Here is an 18,677-nt window from a genome sequence, read left to right as displayed (position 1 = left end):
ATTTTTTTTTTTTTTAATTTTTTCAAAATGTCTTATGAGCTGCTTTGCTCAGAAGCAATTCTTTACTTACAGGAGGACATGACTTGATGCTGAGCAGTGTGGGGGGCAGTGCATCTTCCTGTCTCAGGTGCCACATAGACTCTACTACAGCTTTGATCAAAAAGATTCTGCTGATTAAATATCAGCTACCTCTCATCTTGTCCTTCTAAAGAATGTGGTTTCCTTGATCGTTCACTATTTTGCTCTCTTCCCTGCTGCTCTCCTCTTCCTGTTTCTTCAGTATAAATACTGGTATCAAACTGCAAAATGTTCTATAGAAATTATGTTTTTATTTCAATTTTCCTGTTAACAAAGGTAACCCTTAAGATAGATTGCTAGATTATTTTGTTATGCTTTCAAGGATTGAACATTCTTGGCTCTCAGGGTAGTTGCAAAAATGTTCTTTTTTCTGGAAGACAGTGAAACTGCAGTGGGGATAGTAGCTGTAGTGCTGTTTGCTTAAGCCGAGGGCCAACCTGTTCTGAACATTTAAGTTTAGTGTGCAGAAAGTTAAGACTTACTGCTCACAGTGACATCAGCTGCAAGCAAAGCTTCTTGTTGAGACACTACTAAAAGATCAGTTTATTTTTTGTATTACATGAGGTTTTTTGAGAAATTGGGCGCCTGATTTCATTCCAGATACTTTAAGAAACAAAATAAAAACATTTTGTTATCGTTTAGTCTGCTAAATAGCTGGCTAATATGGATGGTATTTACAGAGGCCTAAAGTGGTCAGACGTGCTCATGCACACAGATCCTGTTTGTTTGGATGCTGTGGTTTTTTCATTGTTCTTGATTTTTAATTTAAATAATAATAATAAATCTACTGAACTATTAGGTGTGCAGGTATGGTAACAGAATCTTAGGCTTTGCGAAGATGGGGAGTGCTTATTTATTTTTGTGGGATGCTCTGTTCTGTAGTTAGATGTGTGTGACCACACATTTAAGTTGCCTGAGTTAAACCTTGGAGTAACCTAGAATGGATTTGCATTCTCCTCCATTTATCTCTCAAATTATTAATTCTTAAAAAACAACTGTGCTGGCTTAGGCCCCAAGTCTGCAAGAGCAAAGATCTGTGTGATCTGCAATGCTTTTGTTGTGACAGCAGAACTTTCTGCATTCTGGAGAAAACTTGGGAGAGTGTTTTTCATTGGATCATTAAATTTATTTTGTTTCTTCTGAAGAGAAGGCCTGGGAATACCTCATGGTACTTCTGGAAAGTGCTCACCATTGTGATAATGGTGATAAATGAGGATACTTTGCAGGATTTTGTTTGCTTTCATTGATTTAGTGACAGTTACGGGATTCCTGTGGTTTTTTGAAGTGACAGACTAAAAATCTGCGTCTTTTGGTGATCTTCATAAATTAAATGGTCTGAGGATTTGGTATTTTAGTACTTTGCAGTAGTAATACAACTGATCAAAACTTTCCATATGCCAGACCGTGTGAAGTTAAAAAATGAATTTACTTACTGGATCTTTTGCTATACTATGCTTTTATTTCCTAATTGAGACAAGGAGGTAGAAAGAATAAAGTGAGGACTAGAGAGGAGTTTTAGAGCATCTTGCAAAGCTAAAGGTGAGAACTAAAGCAATGTTTCCTCTGGGGTATTTGACTGCATGAGATACGATCTTACGTTTCCTGTCCTAGTTCCACTCTTCTAAGAATATGAGCAATCATACTTCACCATGATTAATTCATGCTTCAAATTTGAATGTGGGCAGCCTGTAGAAACCCTGTTAGAATTTTGGAACTTCTGTGCTGTCACTTCATACTGCTGCTGCAGAATCTTGCATCGCTCTTTGTATCCTTCCATAGACACTCATTCAGAGTGAGTGTAGTACAGGTGTTTGTGTAGTTATGGTGTTTGCTGGGAGAAGCAGCCAGGAAATCTGGAGGGATACTGCTGCTTTTCTTAGAACAACTTGGATAACTCTAGTTTGGATGCTCCCAGAGCAGTTTGTCTTTGAGTTCGCTCTCCTGCTCATGCTTTCTCATTTGCTCCTGTCACACTTCTGAGAATTTCAGGTGGAGCTGAGCCTCTGTAGTCAGCTACCATTTGGGGCGTGTTTAATTGTGTGAATTACGGCCATTCAATTCAAATTGAATGCACTGGCATGGTTTGGTTTCTAGGACCAGAGAAGTTGTCAGTAGAGTCATTACTGTCCAAAACTGTCAGTAGCACGTTTGGAAATCTGCAATATCTTGAGTGATGAAAATTAAGCATATAAAAACTGTTTAAGATCATAATGTATGATCTCATGTGCCTAAAGTAATCATGGCATCTGGAGATCCTTGGCTATCTGCATTCAGTGTGGTGTTTTTCTAATAAAAATTGGCTACAGGTTACAGACTCAGCAAAGAACTTTCTCTTTTAAAATATTAGATCTTAGAGTTTCCTGCTCTTGAGATATACACTGATTCACATTAAACAAATCAAGCCAAACACAGAAGTAGTTTGAAATGTTACTGTAATACACTGGAAGCTGAGGGGCAGGGGCATATGAAGAAGAGAATTTTCATTTGTCTTCTAGATCTGCAAGAGCCTCTGCAGGCTGAAATATATAATGACAGACAGGTTTGGGGAGCTGTACAGATTGGAGACAGCGAGTGAGTTACTATTGATGTCTGTCCCCTTAAAACCTACAAATGGCAATAAGACTCTCCTGTGCTGTCCTCCGAAGTGTGGAATGATGAATTCATTTGAATTTTAGTACCAAGATGTTAAAGAAAAAAAAAAAAAAAAGCTGATGCCGAGGGTGAGGCTTTGGTCTCTTACCCTCCAAAAGTGTCCTGTACACACTCAGATAATCCGTGGTAACAATTCCTCTTTTAAGAAAAGTGTTGAGAAAGCTGACCTTCCTGACTTTTTTTTTTTTTGTCATCACACATCCTTTATTTTTACCAAAAGGCTCACAGCCTGCATTCTTGTTTCTTCTGGTTTGTTAGTTGAACTTTGTCCTTTGAACAGGGCCCTTTGCCTCAGTTTCAATATTTATATATGAAAATTTTAATCAGTTGCATCTAGGGAGGAAAAGCAATTTAATTGAAATAGGAACCTGTTTAACAGTTCATGGAGGCAGTGTTCTAAGATGACGTTTTGGCATATTTTCCAGAGCCTCATTTATGACCAAGACTGTACAGTATCAAAATGAGCTGCATAAATTCCTAATTTGGGATACAGCTGGACAGGAACGGGTAAGTAGCATCAATATCCTTCATCCTGTCTGCAAATACAGTTCTGAGTTTGTGATGTTTTTCAACCCTACCCGAGCCCAAACCACAAAGCGGGGGAAAGAAATAATCTTGTAAAGGCTCAGTTATTCTTGTGCAGTCATTTGAACTTCTGGAGTCCTGGTGAAACTGACTTGCTGGATTTTTAGTGTGGTAACATAGTTGATGTCTAGAAAGTCACTCTACTGTATTTGTATTGCTTTCAGAACTCTAGATTCCAAATGACTACTGATTTCCTCCCAGCAGCATGATATAAAGCCAACTTTCATCATCAGGGATGTGTTGGTGTGTATGCATGTTATCAAAAATGTCCCAGTCTTTCCAGTTGCAGCAGTCAGTCAGCATCTACTGTTAATAATATGCCTTATTGAACACCAGAGCTCATTCTGAAATGGTAGTGTTTGAATGTGAGCCTTCTAAGCAATGAAATAAAACTTTTGAGAGTGGTACTCTTAAAAAGAAAGCTTTACAAGTGTGCATGCAACAACTTGGCAGGAAGCATCCATTACGTATTAGCATTCCATCCTGTTTGGATTCAGCGTGCTACAATCTGAGGAAGCTCTCTGTACATGACCAGTACATTCTGTGTCTTTCTGTTTTTGGACCAAGTGACATCTTTTTAATTTTCTTCTATTTAAGTTGCGTGGTGTTATTGTTGTTGGTTTTGTTTGTTTTTGTTTTTTGTTTTAATCAAAAAAGGAAGGATGACTTAACCTGGCTTATGATCTCAGTTCTCTGGTATCTCTAAAGCCTATTCCACACCACAGAGAAATTTCTGTGAGGCCCACGTATTTCCAAGGAGGCCAGTACTGTCACTTACTGCAGGTCACAGCTGATGTTAATACATGCCCTGTGCTGAAACGTCCTGCATGGTTTTCTTGCCGTGCAGCACATCTGACAGTGCATCTTTTGTGGTGGTCTGGAACAGCACGAATATCCAAACCATCCATGGAATTGCAATCTCTAAATGATACTTATAATTCCTAGTCCTGGCTTTTGGAGGAGTGCTTGCTATTTTCTACTTCTAAATCCCATTAGCAGACTAGATGGGGCAGCCCCTTCTTCTCAGTGGTTTCAGGGAGTGGCAAACTAGCATTGCTCTGTGCTGGAGATGTGCACTCATTCACTGGACATACAGCTACACACATATGCCATATTTGTTCTCTCATTTCTTCTGCACTGAGTAAAGTTGGAGGAAGGCTATTTAAAGGAGTTAGGGTTCTTATCTTCATACCTAACAACTGTAGAAATTACATCTTAATTCTGTCAAAATGCTAGTCAGTCAGGATGGCAAGCTGAAGTCTTTGAAAAAACAGCAAAAGGAAAATTTAGTGTTCCTGTTAACATCTGTTTTGTTAATGTATTTTATCTGCTGACTGCTCTTAAGTGGAAAAATGTATCTAAGTGTTAGCAGGAGGAAATGAGAGTACTACAAAATCAGTGAGTGAAAGTTGGTTTGTTCCCAAGGTAAATAGTCAAATAATCAAAAAGCCAAGTTGCAACCAGTCCAAGTGGTGGTTTACCAAATATGTTTCCCTTTACATTTTAGTATTTGTGGAGGGGAGGGATTATGCCCCAGTGTGAACTGAATGTCTGCCTGTGTTTCCCTTTCCCACTCTTAAATATTTTTCTATTCTGAACTTTGTGTTCAAAATACAGTTTTCAAAACAGAATTTGAGAACCAAATGTAAATGGTCTGGAATTCTCCTTTATACCAAAACTTTCATGATTTATAATATTGCTCTCAGTTGAACTGTACTGAGCAAAAGGAAATTGATGTTTTATAAGAACCAAATAGGCCTTCATGAAAATCTGTTCTATTCGTGATTTTTTTTCCTTGCTAACAAGATGCACAGAAGACCAGAGTTGCATATGGTTACATCAGATCTGCTTCCATAAGAGTTTTGTTTCTTAGAGTAGTTGTCTGGTTTGTTTTTTAATGAGCAGAATATCACATTGGGTATTTAGGAAATTGAGGAAATCTATTCAATCATGTACCCCTCTTTTTGTTTTTTTCTTGCCGTGATGGATTCAGAACATTCTCTATATGTGGAGGTACAGACCTGGTTTATACTTGCAAACTCACAACCAGCTGAATGTATCTTACATAGATTTAATCTTGAATATTGCAATAACATTACTGTAGGCTCTTATTATCCAAAATGTTCCTTAAATGTCTGTTTGCAGTGGATCACACAGCTTTGTGTTTTTGCCATTTTTAGTTCTAAATGTGCTTCAAGTTTCTGAGCTTTGAGGAAAAACTTGAGCAAAATCCCTAAAGCCTTAAGTTAAAAATGGTCTTTTTTAATCTAGCATTTAATGAGTGGCGTGACTTAACCACTTTTCAGCAAGGCTGGGGATTGACACGATCCTCTGAACAGTTCAGATCAGCAGATATCAATACGCTAGCTTTCTTGAATTACTTTTTTCCAAAAGCACTGGCAAGAATAAAAAAAGTTCAATTTTGACTTTGTTCCATTCAAAGTTGAGTGTATATCCTGTGGGTTTGTCTGTTTATAATTGGCCTACTAAAGAGAGATTTTAGTTCAGTCAAAACAAGTTGGGCTGCTTGCTTTTTATAGTAGGTGTGCTGCTGATCCCTAAACTATTTATTCATTGGCCTTCATGTAATAGTACTTCTATGGAAGCTTACATATTCTGTTGTGCTGGTTCTCTGCAAAGAAAAGCTTTGTGCTAATGTTAAATTTAAAACTAATTTTCTCTCATTTTAATATTAAGAAGCAAATTCTGGAGATCAGTGAAAAATCAGACTCATATTATTTTGTTTTCTAGTTTCGTGCTTTAGCCCCAATGTACTATAGAGGGTCAGCAGCTGCCATTATAGTTTATGACATCACAAAAGAGGTAAGAAATTCAATAAATTCCTTTTTTTTTTTTACTCAGCATTACTAATTCTTCTTTCGTGTTATGAAGCAGTTCTGGCTCCTAATTAATTCTGTTTTTTTCCTGCCACATCAGGAAACTTTCTCAACATTAAAGAACTGGGTTAAAGAGCTCCGACAGCACGGACCTCCGAACATTGTTGTAGCTATTGCAGGAAATAAATGTGATCTTAACGACGTAAGGTAAATAACTGTTGACAGTTTGGAGCCTTCGTTTCAGAGACAAGCTAATAGTGCTAAAGATGCTATTTTTAAGATTTCAAAGCTGGTGAAAGATTTAGAGCAATTTAAGCTTTTTTTTTTTTTTTTTTTTGTCACTGCCATTGTAGTTTCTCAAGGAGACTGAGCTATTTCCACTGCCAGAAACTTTGGTTAATTTGCCTTTGTTTTTCCTCCTGTTTGTTGGTGTGAGTACATGTGTGATTTAGCAGTAAATCAGGCTGTAAAATTGATCTAGATTAAAACTAACCAATTTTAAAAAGGAAAACTTATCCACATGTATTTATCTTGCTCACAACATGATAACTTGCTAGCATGGCAGAGGAGGGGTAGCAGGGTTGCAAATGAAAAGTTTAGAGGGAGACAGGATTACCTTTCTGGTGGCAGTGCCAAGCTACACAAGCTTAAAACTGCCTATGAAACTACAGTGTAATACAAGCTGTTTACCTGCTTTTATAAGAGGTACTCCTGTCAATCTGTAACACCTCATTTTGTTATGAAAAACATCAAGTCTGTTGGAAAGCATTGTGTAGGTTTTTCTGACTTGCTTGTTCAGGTGCCTTCCCTCACTGCTTAAGCATTTAGGGTGGAATTGGCTGTGGTTGAATGGTTGTGGGGAGTGGGAAAAGTTTTTGAGAAACTTTATGAACAGCCAAACTTTCAAGCAGGCATGTATTAAAAACAAAAGAAGCCCTTTATTATTCATATCCTGGTTAAATAACCCAGAATTCAGAACGAAGGTGTGTGCAAACTCCTTGTTTTTAGCTTTCATTGGAAAAGGTACTGCAGCTGCTGTCTCATGAGAGACAGATGGTTGTGTGTTTAAAGAACCACTGCAAAGTTGGTACAGTTTTACAAATTGTTCCTATATTTTAGTTACCTAGGATGCTGTAATAACTTGATAGAAATAGCATGTCCCCTGGAGTCAATATGGAATAAAATTATTTATGTGCCAATTGTAAGGCATGCAGTATTAAGTCTTACACTTATTTCTTGGTACTTAGGTGGAACTGTAAATCATGCAAACGTTGCAATTGAAGCTAATGAGTAAGATTCCTCTCCTTATGAGAGGCAGTATTTGAGACACTGTCCTGAAGGCAATATTCTAGTGTCCTGATGTCCTAAGTCTCTTGTTACTGAAAGTAGTTATGTGTTTTAGAAACGTTATGTAAAGACACGTAGAGCATAGTCTTCTCTTTATTTGCTGGGGTTTGGTTTGGGTTTTTTTCTGTTGAAGGAAATACTGCATTAGCAACTTGCCTGCTTAAGGGTGTAAAATACTTACTTTCATTTCTTGGCTCTGTAGTTGTGTGCACAGTCTCTGTAAGTTCCTGCTCCCAGCTATGTCTTCATAGCATTTAGTTTACATGAAGCAATGCTAATGATCTGTGCAGCACTGAGAGATGCCTGGTTTTCTAAGCAGCTGTAGGAAATCACTGGATTAGGGGAACGAACATGAGGGTCTTTTCAATGCATCTAAAATTTGTATGTGTGAGGGAAAAATAAACTACTCCCAGTGATTGATTGCAGACCCACACTTAAAGTAGCTAAGAATGAAACTCCATTGTTGTGTCAGATGGCCTTGTTAGTTTGATTATGCTTTAGGGATGCTCCTCCCCTAAGCAAGGAGACAGCACAGAGTGAAAAATGGGTCTCAATTTCAGGATGAGGGAAGCAGGGTGATGCAAAACAGGTAATACAAAATACTCATTAAACATGACACTTAAAAGCTTAATCAGAACTTTAAAAGACTGAATTAAGTATTTTTCTACATGCAGTTCTTTCTTTGCTTCTTTTCAGGGAAGTCATGGAAAAAGATGCTAAAGACTATGCAGATTCCATTCATGCAATATTTGTAGAGACGAGTGCGAAAAATGCAATAAACATTAATGAACTCTTTATAGAAATTAGTAAGTATTCAAACAGGTAATGTGTTTTTCTTCTGAAAGAAGCTCAAGTAGAAATTTGATACTGTTTGTTTTTTGTGCTACTTAAGCAAGAGTATCCTGATTTAAGTGTTACGTTCAAATATGAATGCTAACTGCAAAATGAGCTGCATACATTTTTTTATTGTCTAATGACTTCTGAAGGTTCCATCTAGGGACTTTACATGTACTCTCGTGCTGCTGGATAAATAGCAGTGTCATCTTACTATGTCTGTTATTGAGTGATTCAGTTAATGCTTCCAAGGTTATGGAAGGGACAGTAAATGGTGTGGCGAATATCCAGACTTCATACAGCTGATAAAATGAATTGAATTCTCACTCTTAGTGCTTGTACTTAGTCCCAAGTAATGCATTTTCAAAAACATAAGAATTGAAAATAATAGATTACTGCCTAAGAAAGAGCACCTTACTTTCCAGCAGTATTTTTGTGATACCTCACTTTTCAATTAAATGGCAAATCTTTTCTGTCTCATTCGTAGCAGAGGATGATGGGAAACACTTTTTTCCAAGTATGAATGAAAATCAGTATTCCTAAGTGAATACAATATTATTTGTAGGATATGTTTCAGGCAGCAGCACCAGTATACAGATATCCTGTTTCTCAAATAAAAACAGACATCTCTAGTTCTTGTAAGTAGTTCAGTATATTGAAACTGATGTCAAAAGTATGTGCTGTATATAAGCTTCATGGTTTGCTGACTTTAATAGTTGTTCTCTAAACTAAAAATTTCTATTGAGTAAGCTATGGAATAATTTCTTAAATCCCTCTCAAGAAGAATGCTCAACCAGGAATGGTCAGCTTCAAACACTTACTGGGTGACTAAAGCAGCTATTCTTAGAAGCATTTTGATGTTAAGCCTGATGCAGGTGATCTGCTGGGGAAAGGCAGATCAAGAGCAGAAAGCTTCCAGACAGTACTGCATCCTGCAGAGCATGTTCTCTGGATGCTCCTACGTTTTAGATCTCTAAGACAAGGTTAGCCTGAAGTGTAAAGTTAGCTTAATGCTGCTTCACTTTTATTTGTGGATCCATACTTCTACCAGACGCAGTATAAACTGTTAACTGCCATTCTTCTGTTATGCATTAATGGCATATGACCTGACATACACTGAATGAATAGAATAAGTTTCAAATATGTTTGCCATAAATGTCTTTTTCTGCCTCCTTGTAGGTCGTAGAATTCCATCAACTGACACCAACCCCCCATCCAGTGGTAAGGGCTTCAAACTTAGACGACAGCCGTCGGTGACAAAGCGCAGCTGCTGTTGACTGGTCCATTTGAAAATCAGACTTGTTTATACAGTAGGTGGTCTTGGAAGTTAATAGTTCACGTTGGATTTATATTATCAGTCTTAGATCTCTATCTGCTGGTGTTCATACGCCCATGGTCCAGTAAAAATGGACCAGTTCATCTGACATCTGTATGCTCGCAGAAAAGACTGCCATCGTATGTCAGCCTGTTTACTTACAAAAAGTTGTAGTATCTCTTGCATTCAAAGGGAATCCATCATCACTTCTTTGGCCTTGCTTAAAAGGAAGCTGACTATGAATGGTTGAACTGAAATGTTTAGTAGTTTTGTAATCGAGATTGTGTTTTTGTAAAAAGGAAAACGAGCACTTTTGTGGGACTTGGGGGTGGGTGGAAGGAGTCTGGATTTTGAAGGTTAGTGAGATGTCGTTTCTTCCTTTTCTTCAGTGAGCCTTATTTGAAAAGTAAGTGTAGCTAATCCAAAGGACAACGGGACAGTTGTGTTTGAGGTGGCTACAGAATAAGCAAATGAAGGCAGATAACAGTCAAATCAGTCCGTCCACTCCCCAGGACCCATTTGCACTTTTTATTTAAAGATAAGCAGCGGGGGTGGGGACACATGCAACAGACCTTAAACCACGGACAATCTTTTTTTCTGTGCTGACTTAATCATTTTGAGGCAAACTGATATGCTCATAGGCATCTTCTTCTTGTTACAAGTTTTTGATGTTAAGTTGTTGGTCAAAGAAAAAGCCTAGGTGTAGTTCTGACTAAATGAAGTGATTACTGACTAAAAGCAGATGCTGTAAACAGATGCTTCCAATCGTTCTGATAAGATTTAAAAGATTTGGGGGAAAGCCTTTAACTGCTTAGCATGTGTAAAGTGTTCATATTATATTTATGAGACCAGTGTTTAAAATATTATAAATTATGTAAAAACAGTCTTTAAAAAATTGCAGTCTTATTCGCTCCTTCCATTCCACACCTACAGATGCACTCCTGGGGTTCTCCATCAGGTTTTTTTCTCCAGCATCTTTTAGATATCGTTGCTGTAATTTCATCCAGAGACAGGCTGAAATTTGTTCTCTTTAAATCATGTTTGAAAGGTCCAATAGAGGCTGTTGTTGGTACAGCGTGAGGTCTGTCTGAACAGGTTTTCATCTGTGGTGCACCCAATCATTCTTGCTTTGGGCACAAAAATACAAATAAAAAGTAACCTTAAGACACGTGGTGATGTAGATCATTACCTCTAAGTTCCTGGGCTTTTTTATCTGCTAGGGTTGGGTTTTTGTTTCTTTTATTGTTTTGGTGGGGCTCTTCTTTCTTTTTCTCTCTCTTCTTTTTTTTTTTTTTGGCAAACTCAATGTTTAGCTTATTGTGTTGGTTTTAGTATGCTTGCAATTAAACCATAGATTGACCATACTTTTTTGTGCTTTTATTTTATTTTCACTTTTTTGTTTCCTACTGGCACTATTGAGGTTCTTTAAAAGTCTCAAGTAATCAAGTACATGCTAATATATTATTAAGCTTTGGTGTGAAAGCGAGGTTTATTCTGTTTGCAGTCTAGCTTTCTATCATCTGAAGTATTTTCTCTGAAGGAAACACAGAAAAGCAGACTTCATACCTTTCTTGCAGTTCTGATCTTGAATTACTCCAGTCAGTGAAACCATGGAAAAGGCCATTGTTTCAGATTGCCCAAATGTTGAAGTGAAACTGCTTTTAAAGACTATGCCTATGTAGAATGACAGACTGTTGATGTAAGTTGGTTTGAGCCAAGATAACTGTGTTGATCAGTTGGCTTTAGCTGAAAGCTGACATGCAGTCCTCTCTAGATGAGACACACATGTTCAATGTCTCATTTTCGTTGGAGGAAAATGGTTTCTTCTGTATTAGTTTTAGGCCATCTGCTTCCATTTTGTACTAGGCTCACTGAAATTAATTATATTTTGTCCTAACGTAACTTCTCTATTTGGAGGCAGATTAGCCTTTGAGTGTTTGAAATACTGATGATCAACCATTTCAGCTAACTTATTAATAATTTTGTTAAGGAGTTGCTGAAGTAGCGGAATAAAATTGAAGTTCAGAGGTTTGCCTTTCTCTTTAATGAATGGCACTCGTCACAGAGACTAGATTTTGAAATGCTATAGAAGTGATTGCTGCACAAAGTTTTTTTTGAAGGGGCAAACATCAGATACATAAAAAGGTAATGAGCTGTGTGTCATATCATTGATCCAGAGCTTTTTTTTTAACTGACAGAATGTTACTATTTCTGCTTCTAAACAATACCAACTCTCTCCTAAGAAAGTATAGATCTGTACAAAAACGTCATTTGATAAATAGTTTATTTAGTTTTGGAGCTACTTCAGTGTGCTGCCTAAGTTTTGGAGGGGGGTCTTCATCGTTCCCTATGAATTCTCAGTCTCTTAAATGACCTGTGATGCTCTTGATCTGTGCTGAGTAGTTTTGTAGTGTATTTTATATGTGTGTTTAAAGCTGGCATGCTAAGTGCCTAAATAGGTGAAATGTGGAAGCTTGTGCTTAACAAAACACAGAGGCATTTAGTAGCCACACTACTGAAACTTGTAATAGGTGCTTTAAAAACTTATAGGAGAATTCTGACAACTTTTGCTGTTGACAGGGAGGTAAAGACTTTTTATATTGTTAGATACATGTTGACACAAAACAAATCATTGCACTTTAAATCCCTCCTGACTTCAGTGAGACCATTTCTGTAAGTGCCACAGTATCAGGCATTTAACAGCTTAGAGGGGGTGTTCAGTTTAAACTCATTTCTAATATGTTCTGTTCAACCATCTTATCAACAATCTGGGTGCAGGAGTGGAATGCAATCTCAGCACGTTTGCTGATGACAATAAACTGGGAGGTGCTTATGCCTGGAGGACAGGAGACTTTGCAGAGAGATTAGATAGACTGGAGCATTGGGTGATCAGCAGTGGCATGAATTTCAGCAACAGTAGAATGCTGGGTGCTGCACTTGTGACAGAGCAATGCCATATGAAGGTACAGACTGGGAGACAGGTAGCTGGAAAGAGCAGCAGAAAGGGACCTGGGAGTGCTGGTGACAGCAGGCTTACAATGAGCCAGCAGTCTGTCCTGGCAGCCAAGAGAGCAAACGGTGTTAAGGAGTGCATTACACACAGCATAGCTAGCTGGTCAAGAGGTGCGACTCCTGCCGCATTTAGAGCTGGTGTAGCCTCACCTTGGATATTGTATGCAGCTCTGGGCTCTGCAGGTTCTTATCAATACATCAGAATTGGCTCAGGAATCCCTTAGTCTGGTGATTGATACCTGTTACTGGCATTGGAGAACCACAAAGACTGAGAGGGGATCTTACCAACCCTTATAAATATCTTCAGGGCAGATGAAGTGGCACTTTTCAGTGGTGCCCAGCGACAGGACGTGGGGCAGTGGGCAAAATGCAAACACAGGAAGTTCCATATGGAATTGAGAAAATATTTGTTTAATTTGAGGGTGAGGGAACACTGGAACAGCTGGAATATCCCCTCTGGAGATATTCAAAACCTGCCTGAATGTTTTTCTGTGCTTTAAATCTTGGTTAGCCCTGAAGTGGTGAGGCAGTTCAACTCAGTGATTTTCATAGGTCCTTTCCAACTGAACTATTCTGTGTTCGCATCTCTGTTAATAGATCACATCCCTGATAATGTTAGGCAAAATAAGATACTGTTGTCAATTGCTAATCTAACATTTCTTAGCAGTGTTTTAGAACAAAAGTATGTCAGCTGACCTTTTCAGAGTTCTATGACTCCAGCACGTCAAAAGAAATAAGCTTGAAACTATATCTCTGTTTCTTATGCAAGTGTTCAAGTGCCAAAACATATTTCTTTGTAATTGTTAGGCCTTCTGATGTCAAAACTTATTTTTAAAAAAATCCCTTTTGATCTTCTGGTAGTCTTGAAAATTTGCATGCTAACTCTTTTTTATCAGTTGGGATCAAAAATGTTTGACCTGCAAAAATCGAATAAATTACCAGACTGTCCATGAAGGGTCACTGATCACTAAGTTTTTTGAGGGATATAAGACTATCCTGCATCCTGAGCGTATTGATGGGCTTCGTCTCTGACATGTTAAAGTCATCCTTTCCTTCTTCCCTTCTCCTCACAATTTTCCCCTCCATTTTTAGGTGTATGTGCTGTAAACAGCTATTTCAAAATCCTTACAGGAGTTCTAGTAGCTCAGAGTTATTTGATGCCTCCTATTTTGCATGGAAAATCAAGGCACTAAGATGAGTTTGGCCCCCTAGAAATTGGTACAGCATTTACTGAAACTGTCCTTATTCTAAAACAGAAAATTCCTAGAAGAAATGCTTCTGCTCTTCCCATTGCATCATCCTGCAAGTTAGGAGCAGTGAGTCTTAAGTTTTTGCTGAAACACTAACTGTTTTATTCAAGAAAATTGGGTTTTTCTTTGTTTCATTCCTGTCAATGTTTTTAAACACGAATTACTGAACAAACCAGCTGCTGTTCCTGTTCTAATGCTGAAGGATACAGACAAGCTTTTCTGCTGTTCTTTTCATTTGTATGGACAGAAGACACCATCCAGTTGTGCTTAGGCTTGCTGCATCTCAAACATTGATAAATTCACTGCTGCTTTCTTGCCACATTTTCACTTTTGTCACAGTGTGAATTTCCTATTATTAAATCCATTATGTTTTTTGACTATTCTTTGTTTCCTTCTGGGATTTAGCCAAGAAAGGGTGACAAGTGTCTTTTTCTCCTCAAGAGTTCAAGAAATATCTGTCATAGCAGCAAATATTTGTGAACAAAATGATCATCTTTAGAGCAGCTTTATGAAATCGTTAAGAAATCGTAGCAGCTGAGACATGTAGCACTGCTTCATTATACTAGATAAGAAGGCAAGAAGCACTTTCATCTGGAGGAAGTAAATTATTGTAAAGCCCTAACAGCATCATGTGAAGTATAGAAGCGATTAACTTCTTTTGTACTTGGCATTTCTGATTATAGTGCATTCAGCATTGAAACTGTGGCACAGGGAATTGACATAAGACTTAGAAATGGAGGATATTTAGCTGTAAGACACTTAAGACTTCTTGGCAATCTTCCCCCTTGCACTCTCTCATCCCCCAATTATGATGAAGAAAAAAGGGAATCATTCTGGAAGTGTCTAAACAAAAACTCTACATTTGCTTTTGTGTATTCGGGGCACAAGAATAACCTGATGTGCATTTAGCTCTTGCGGTGTAATAAATGCATGCCTGTAAAATTAAGCGTGAAGGTTAACTTTGGAATCAGCAGTTCTTGTCCCTCTTAAGAACCATCTGCCTTTTCCTTATGGTATTGAGTTAACCTGTTAAAAAGATGGAAGGATCTGTGCCTTCTTATTGTAGTGTCTCTTACTGAAACAAACTAAAGCCGCTCAAAGTTACAGAGCATTTGCAGCACTGTAAACTGCACAAATTTACTACCATTGCTTCACTGCATGAAATGTAGTCAGATCACGAGTGATGAAATCTTACAGTGATGAGTTCCCAAGCTAATGAATGTTCTGAGACTTTTCTAGTCTTCTCTTGGGCTGGTCCCGAGGGTGTGTACAGGTTTGTCTGTATTGTTGGTTTGTAGATGCTAATGAGGAAAACCAGACTTTAGTTTTCTCCTTTTAGTTTGTATTGTTATACTCCCATGTAGTGCATAGAATGAAAATTAAGAAACGTTGGTTTGGCATAATGTAAACGGCATTTTCAGCTTACGCATTCATAATAAACTTTTATAGTGTAATAACATGCTAAATCACTACCAGTCCGATGTATTGTGCAAAAAAGGTGTAAACATTTTATTAATAAAAAGCTTTGTTTATAAATGTGCTGGCCTTGTTTGAGTGGTTCCAAAATTGTCAGTGTTGTCAGAAGTAGTCTGTAGTAATAGAATTGTAGAAGAGGAATGTTAAGCAATAGCACTGCAAAGTGAACGTAAGTAATAGTTCAAATAGCTGTTTTCCAAAAGCTATCACTAGTGATCATTCAGAAACTGAAGCTTTTCCATGATTTATGCATACACAGACAAAAGACAAGCTTGCACAGAAAGGGATGGAGAAAGAATGGCAGAGAGAATGCAGCTTTTGTCTTTTGTCTCGTGCTTCCTTTCTTTGCAGCATGATGTCTGAGGAACTGCAGGCCACACACAGCCTTGTCAGCTTGTGGAAGGCCTGACAAATTCTAATGGGATCAAGTTATTTAATACATTGCTTTTAGCTTAGACTGCATCAAAAGTTGAATTCTTGACTGCTTAGGCCAGGTTCCTGTCAATCAGAAATGTGAAGTGCTTTTAATATCTGCAGTGTTCTGGGGGGCTGTCATGCTGGAAAGGGTTCCGTTCTGATTTGCTGGTACAGCTAGCAGGTTGCTTGCTTCCTTTTTTTTTCTTTGTGGTTGCTTTGAAATGCTTTGGGTATGTACAGCACAAAAATATAAACTTGGCTAGAGTTATCTCTCTTGTTTTGTGCAACAATTAAAATATGTAGTTTTATTGTTTCAGTGTGATGCAATTTAACATGTTAACAGCAGCCTTCAAAAGCATGAGCCCCAAAAGATCCCATTGCTAATACTGCTCCTTCACCTGAAATTCCTGTATCCTGGTTTTCTTTTAACGTGGATAGTGACTTCCATGGATTTTAAAGTAAAAAGAGAAGCATTCTTTAAAACTGCTACAGTCCAAAGCTTCCTTAATGCCCTTCACAGTTTCCCAGTGTTGTTCGTCCGGATTTGTTCCTTCTGTGAATCAGAAATGCACGTTGGCAACATGTGCCTTCAAGCCTTGGAGTGGCTGAACTGTTAATGAGTTTTGTTAACTGATGAAGGTGGGGCATTGCAGGTGGTTTTGTGATGCATATCCATTTCTGTTGCGCTGATCTGAACAATACTGACTGTGTGCACATTTACATACAACCAAAAACCTACTTTCATTAGACTTGGTAAGTTGTTAACTTTGCATAAAGAAACTGCTGCGTTCTATATATGTTTAAGCATGAATGAAAACAGGGAATCCTCACTATCCAAGCAGGTAAGTTCAGAGCTGCTCAGTGCAGTCCGCTTTTGTAAGGTGATCCAGCTCTGCATACCCTTTATCATCCAGCACTTAAGGCTGTACTTTATACTGTCAGAAAAAGCAGAACGTGGAAGGGTGCAGGCAGCAATGCTGAGCTGTTGTTTACTTTGGGGAATTTTATTATGTATGACTATACGTTGTATAAGGTTTCTTCTGTCTTATTCCTCATTATGTTCCAATTAACTTGCAGACATGTATATAAAGCTTATCTCTTTCTACCAATTACTTGGAATGTTTATGGACAGCTATGTTTTATAGCTCAGTGAGGGAATCTGTTTATAAAAATAAAACAATCTAAGATTATATGGACGAAGATAATGTTTCCAGAATATCAGCCAAGAAAAAGCTCTACTCTAAAGCATAAGTGAACTGAATTACTTCTTGAGATCTAATAAAATGTTACGACATAATCTGTAGTTAATAGCATAAATGAGATCCCTCAAAATAGCAAAATTAATAAGGACATCCTAGGCTCCAAATCTAATTAAGTAGAATAGCACAGTCGTAGGAAAACAAACAAACAAACAACCAAAAACAACAAGAAAGAAAAACCAATTTGCATTTATGATGTTGTGGCCACCTTTTCTCCAACGCAGAGAAGGAAGGTAAGGAAGAACAGCTTTTGTATTTCAGCTTTTTGCTACCCATGGCCAAAACTTCTAACAACAACTCCTATTTATTGGCTAGAAAGTGATACCAAGTTTCATTTGCATCATGTAAAATGAAGAGTTATACAAAATCTGGGGATTATATTGTTTTGGTGTGGAATGAAAGTAGTTGCAACAACCACGAAGGACAAAACGTGTTTGTAAATCGCACTGGCTGAAAAATACATGTTCTCACGGACAAGAGCAGCTGAAGTGTTGATGTGGTATAAATACTGCAGGCATACTGTGCAGACTTCCTTACAGCGTTGAATGTCATCGTCCCATTTAGTGGTGTTAATTTTAACATGTCCATCAGTCATTTGCCACTGCTTACATTGCCAGCAGTGCCAACAGCCCTTTTATTCCAGATCTTTTTAGCCATTTTCTGTCTTTTTTTTTTTGGCAAACCGTTCGCTGTTAGGACTTGCTGTAACATAAATGAGTAGTGTAATGGTTGGTATCCTTTGAAACATCTTCTGTGTGGATAGGATTGCTTTTAGTCCCTGCAAATGTGGTATCATCCCCTCCGCAGTCCCACGTATCCCAAGTACAGCAGCTAATAAACATTTTTGATGTGTATATAAGCTATTTTTAACTTGTCTCTAAGTGATATGTTTTAGGACCTTAAAGCCTTGGTCCTCCCGAGCTCTGCTCCATCAGCACACCCTGCTCCACCTAACGTGTTACAGAAACAGTTTATGGATTCTTACAAACTTTAGGAATGTTTAAGAGCAGTGGGTACGATGGACCCAAGCGTTGCTGTTGTACTGCCCTGGCATAAGGCCACCAATAAAGAAGCACTTCATCTTAAACCAAACTGTACATTTTATAGCGAGTTTAAAAAAATAAAAACTGCTGTTTTCTAGCGTTGATTGTTGGAGAGCCTTAAAACTACTACTGACTTTTAAGTATGCTTTTATTGATGACCAAGTTAGCGTTTCCCACCGCTTGATGCCAGTCCCGGCTCGCAGTAGCGTTTCCCGCTCCCGTAACGCCCCGGCCCTGCGCTCGTGCCCTCGCTGCATTCGGATCTCGCTGCGTGCACAGCCGCTCTCTGGCGCTGCTCGCCCCGTCGTCGTTCCTTTCCCTCATCGCGGAGGAGCTCCCGGAGCAGCTGAGTCACGGATGGCCCCGCAGCGGAGCTCCGGGCACCGCCACGCCCGGGGCTCCGAACGGCGCACGCTGCGCATACGGAACCGAGGGTTAAACCAGCCGGCCGGTAACCCGCACCGCCCGGAAAAAAGCATTTTCGGTGATAACCGAACCTCGCGGCTTATCTCTCGCTCTCCCGCCCTCGCCCCGTTCGGGCACACCGAGCTCCCCAGCGCGGCGGGATCCGC

At 38.6% G+C, this 18,677-nt stretch overlaps 1 protein-coding gene across 1 annotated transcript; it reads left to right on the top strand.

Annotated features, from left to right (window-relative positions):
• Positions 1 to 71: 71 nt before the first annotated feature.
• Positions 72 to 15,446, top strand: RAB22A (RAB22A, member RAS oncogene family). Its single transcript, XM_010722553.3, has 6 exons — positions 72 to 127; positions 3,156 to 3,237; positions 6,067 to 6,138; positions 6,253 to 6,359; positions 8,196 to 8,305; positions 9,513 to 15,446. Exons 1-6 carry the CDS (start codon positions 87 to 89, stop codon positions 9,608 to 9,610), a joined length of 510 nt encoding a protein of 169 aa, XP_010720855.1. The 5' UTR covers positions 72 to 86; the 3' UTR covers positions 9,611 to 15,446.
• The last annotated feature ends 3,231 nt before the right edge of the window (positions 15,447 to 18,677 follow it).

Source organism: Meleagris gallopavo, chromosome 22, assembly GCF_000146605.3.
Source record: "Meleagris gallopavo isolate NT-WF06-2002-E0010 breed Aviagen turkey brand Nicholas breeding stock chromosome 22, Turkey_5.1, whole genome shotgun sequence".
NCBI lineage: Eukaryota > Metazoa > Chordata > Aves > Galliformes > Phasianidae > Meleagris > Meleagris gallopavo.
This window is presented reverse-complemented; position numbering and strand designations above follow the sequence as displayed.

Coding starts and splice junctions, on each gene's coding strand:
- RAB22A (XM_010722553.3), top strand. CDS start 87: ATGCTGAGCAGTGTGGGGGGCAGTGCATCTTCCTGTCTCAG. Junction 128..3,155: donor AGTGCATCTTCCTGTCTCAG/GTGCCACATAGA, acceptor CATATTTTCCAG/AGCCTCATTTATGACCAAGA. Junction 3,238..6,066: donor ATACAGCTGGACAGGAACGG/GTAAGTAGCATC, acceptor TTTGTTTTCTAG/TTTCGTGCTTTAGCCCCAAT.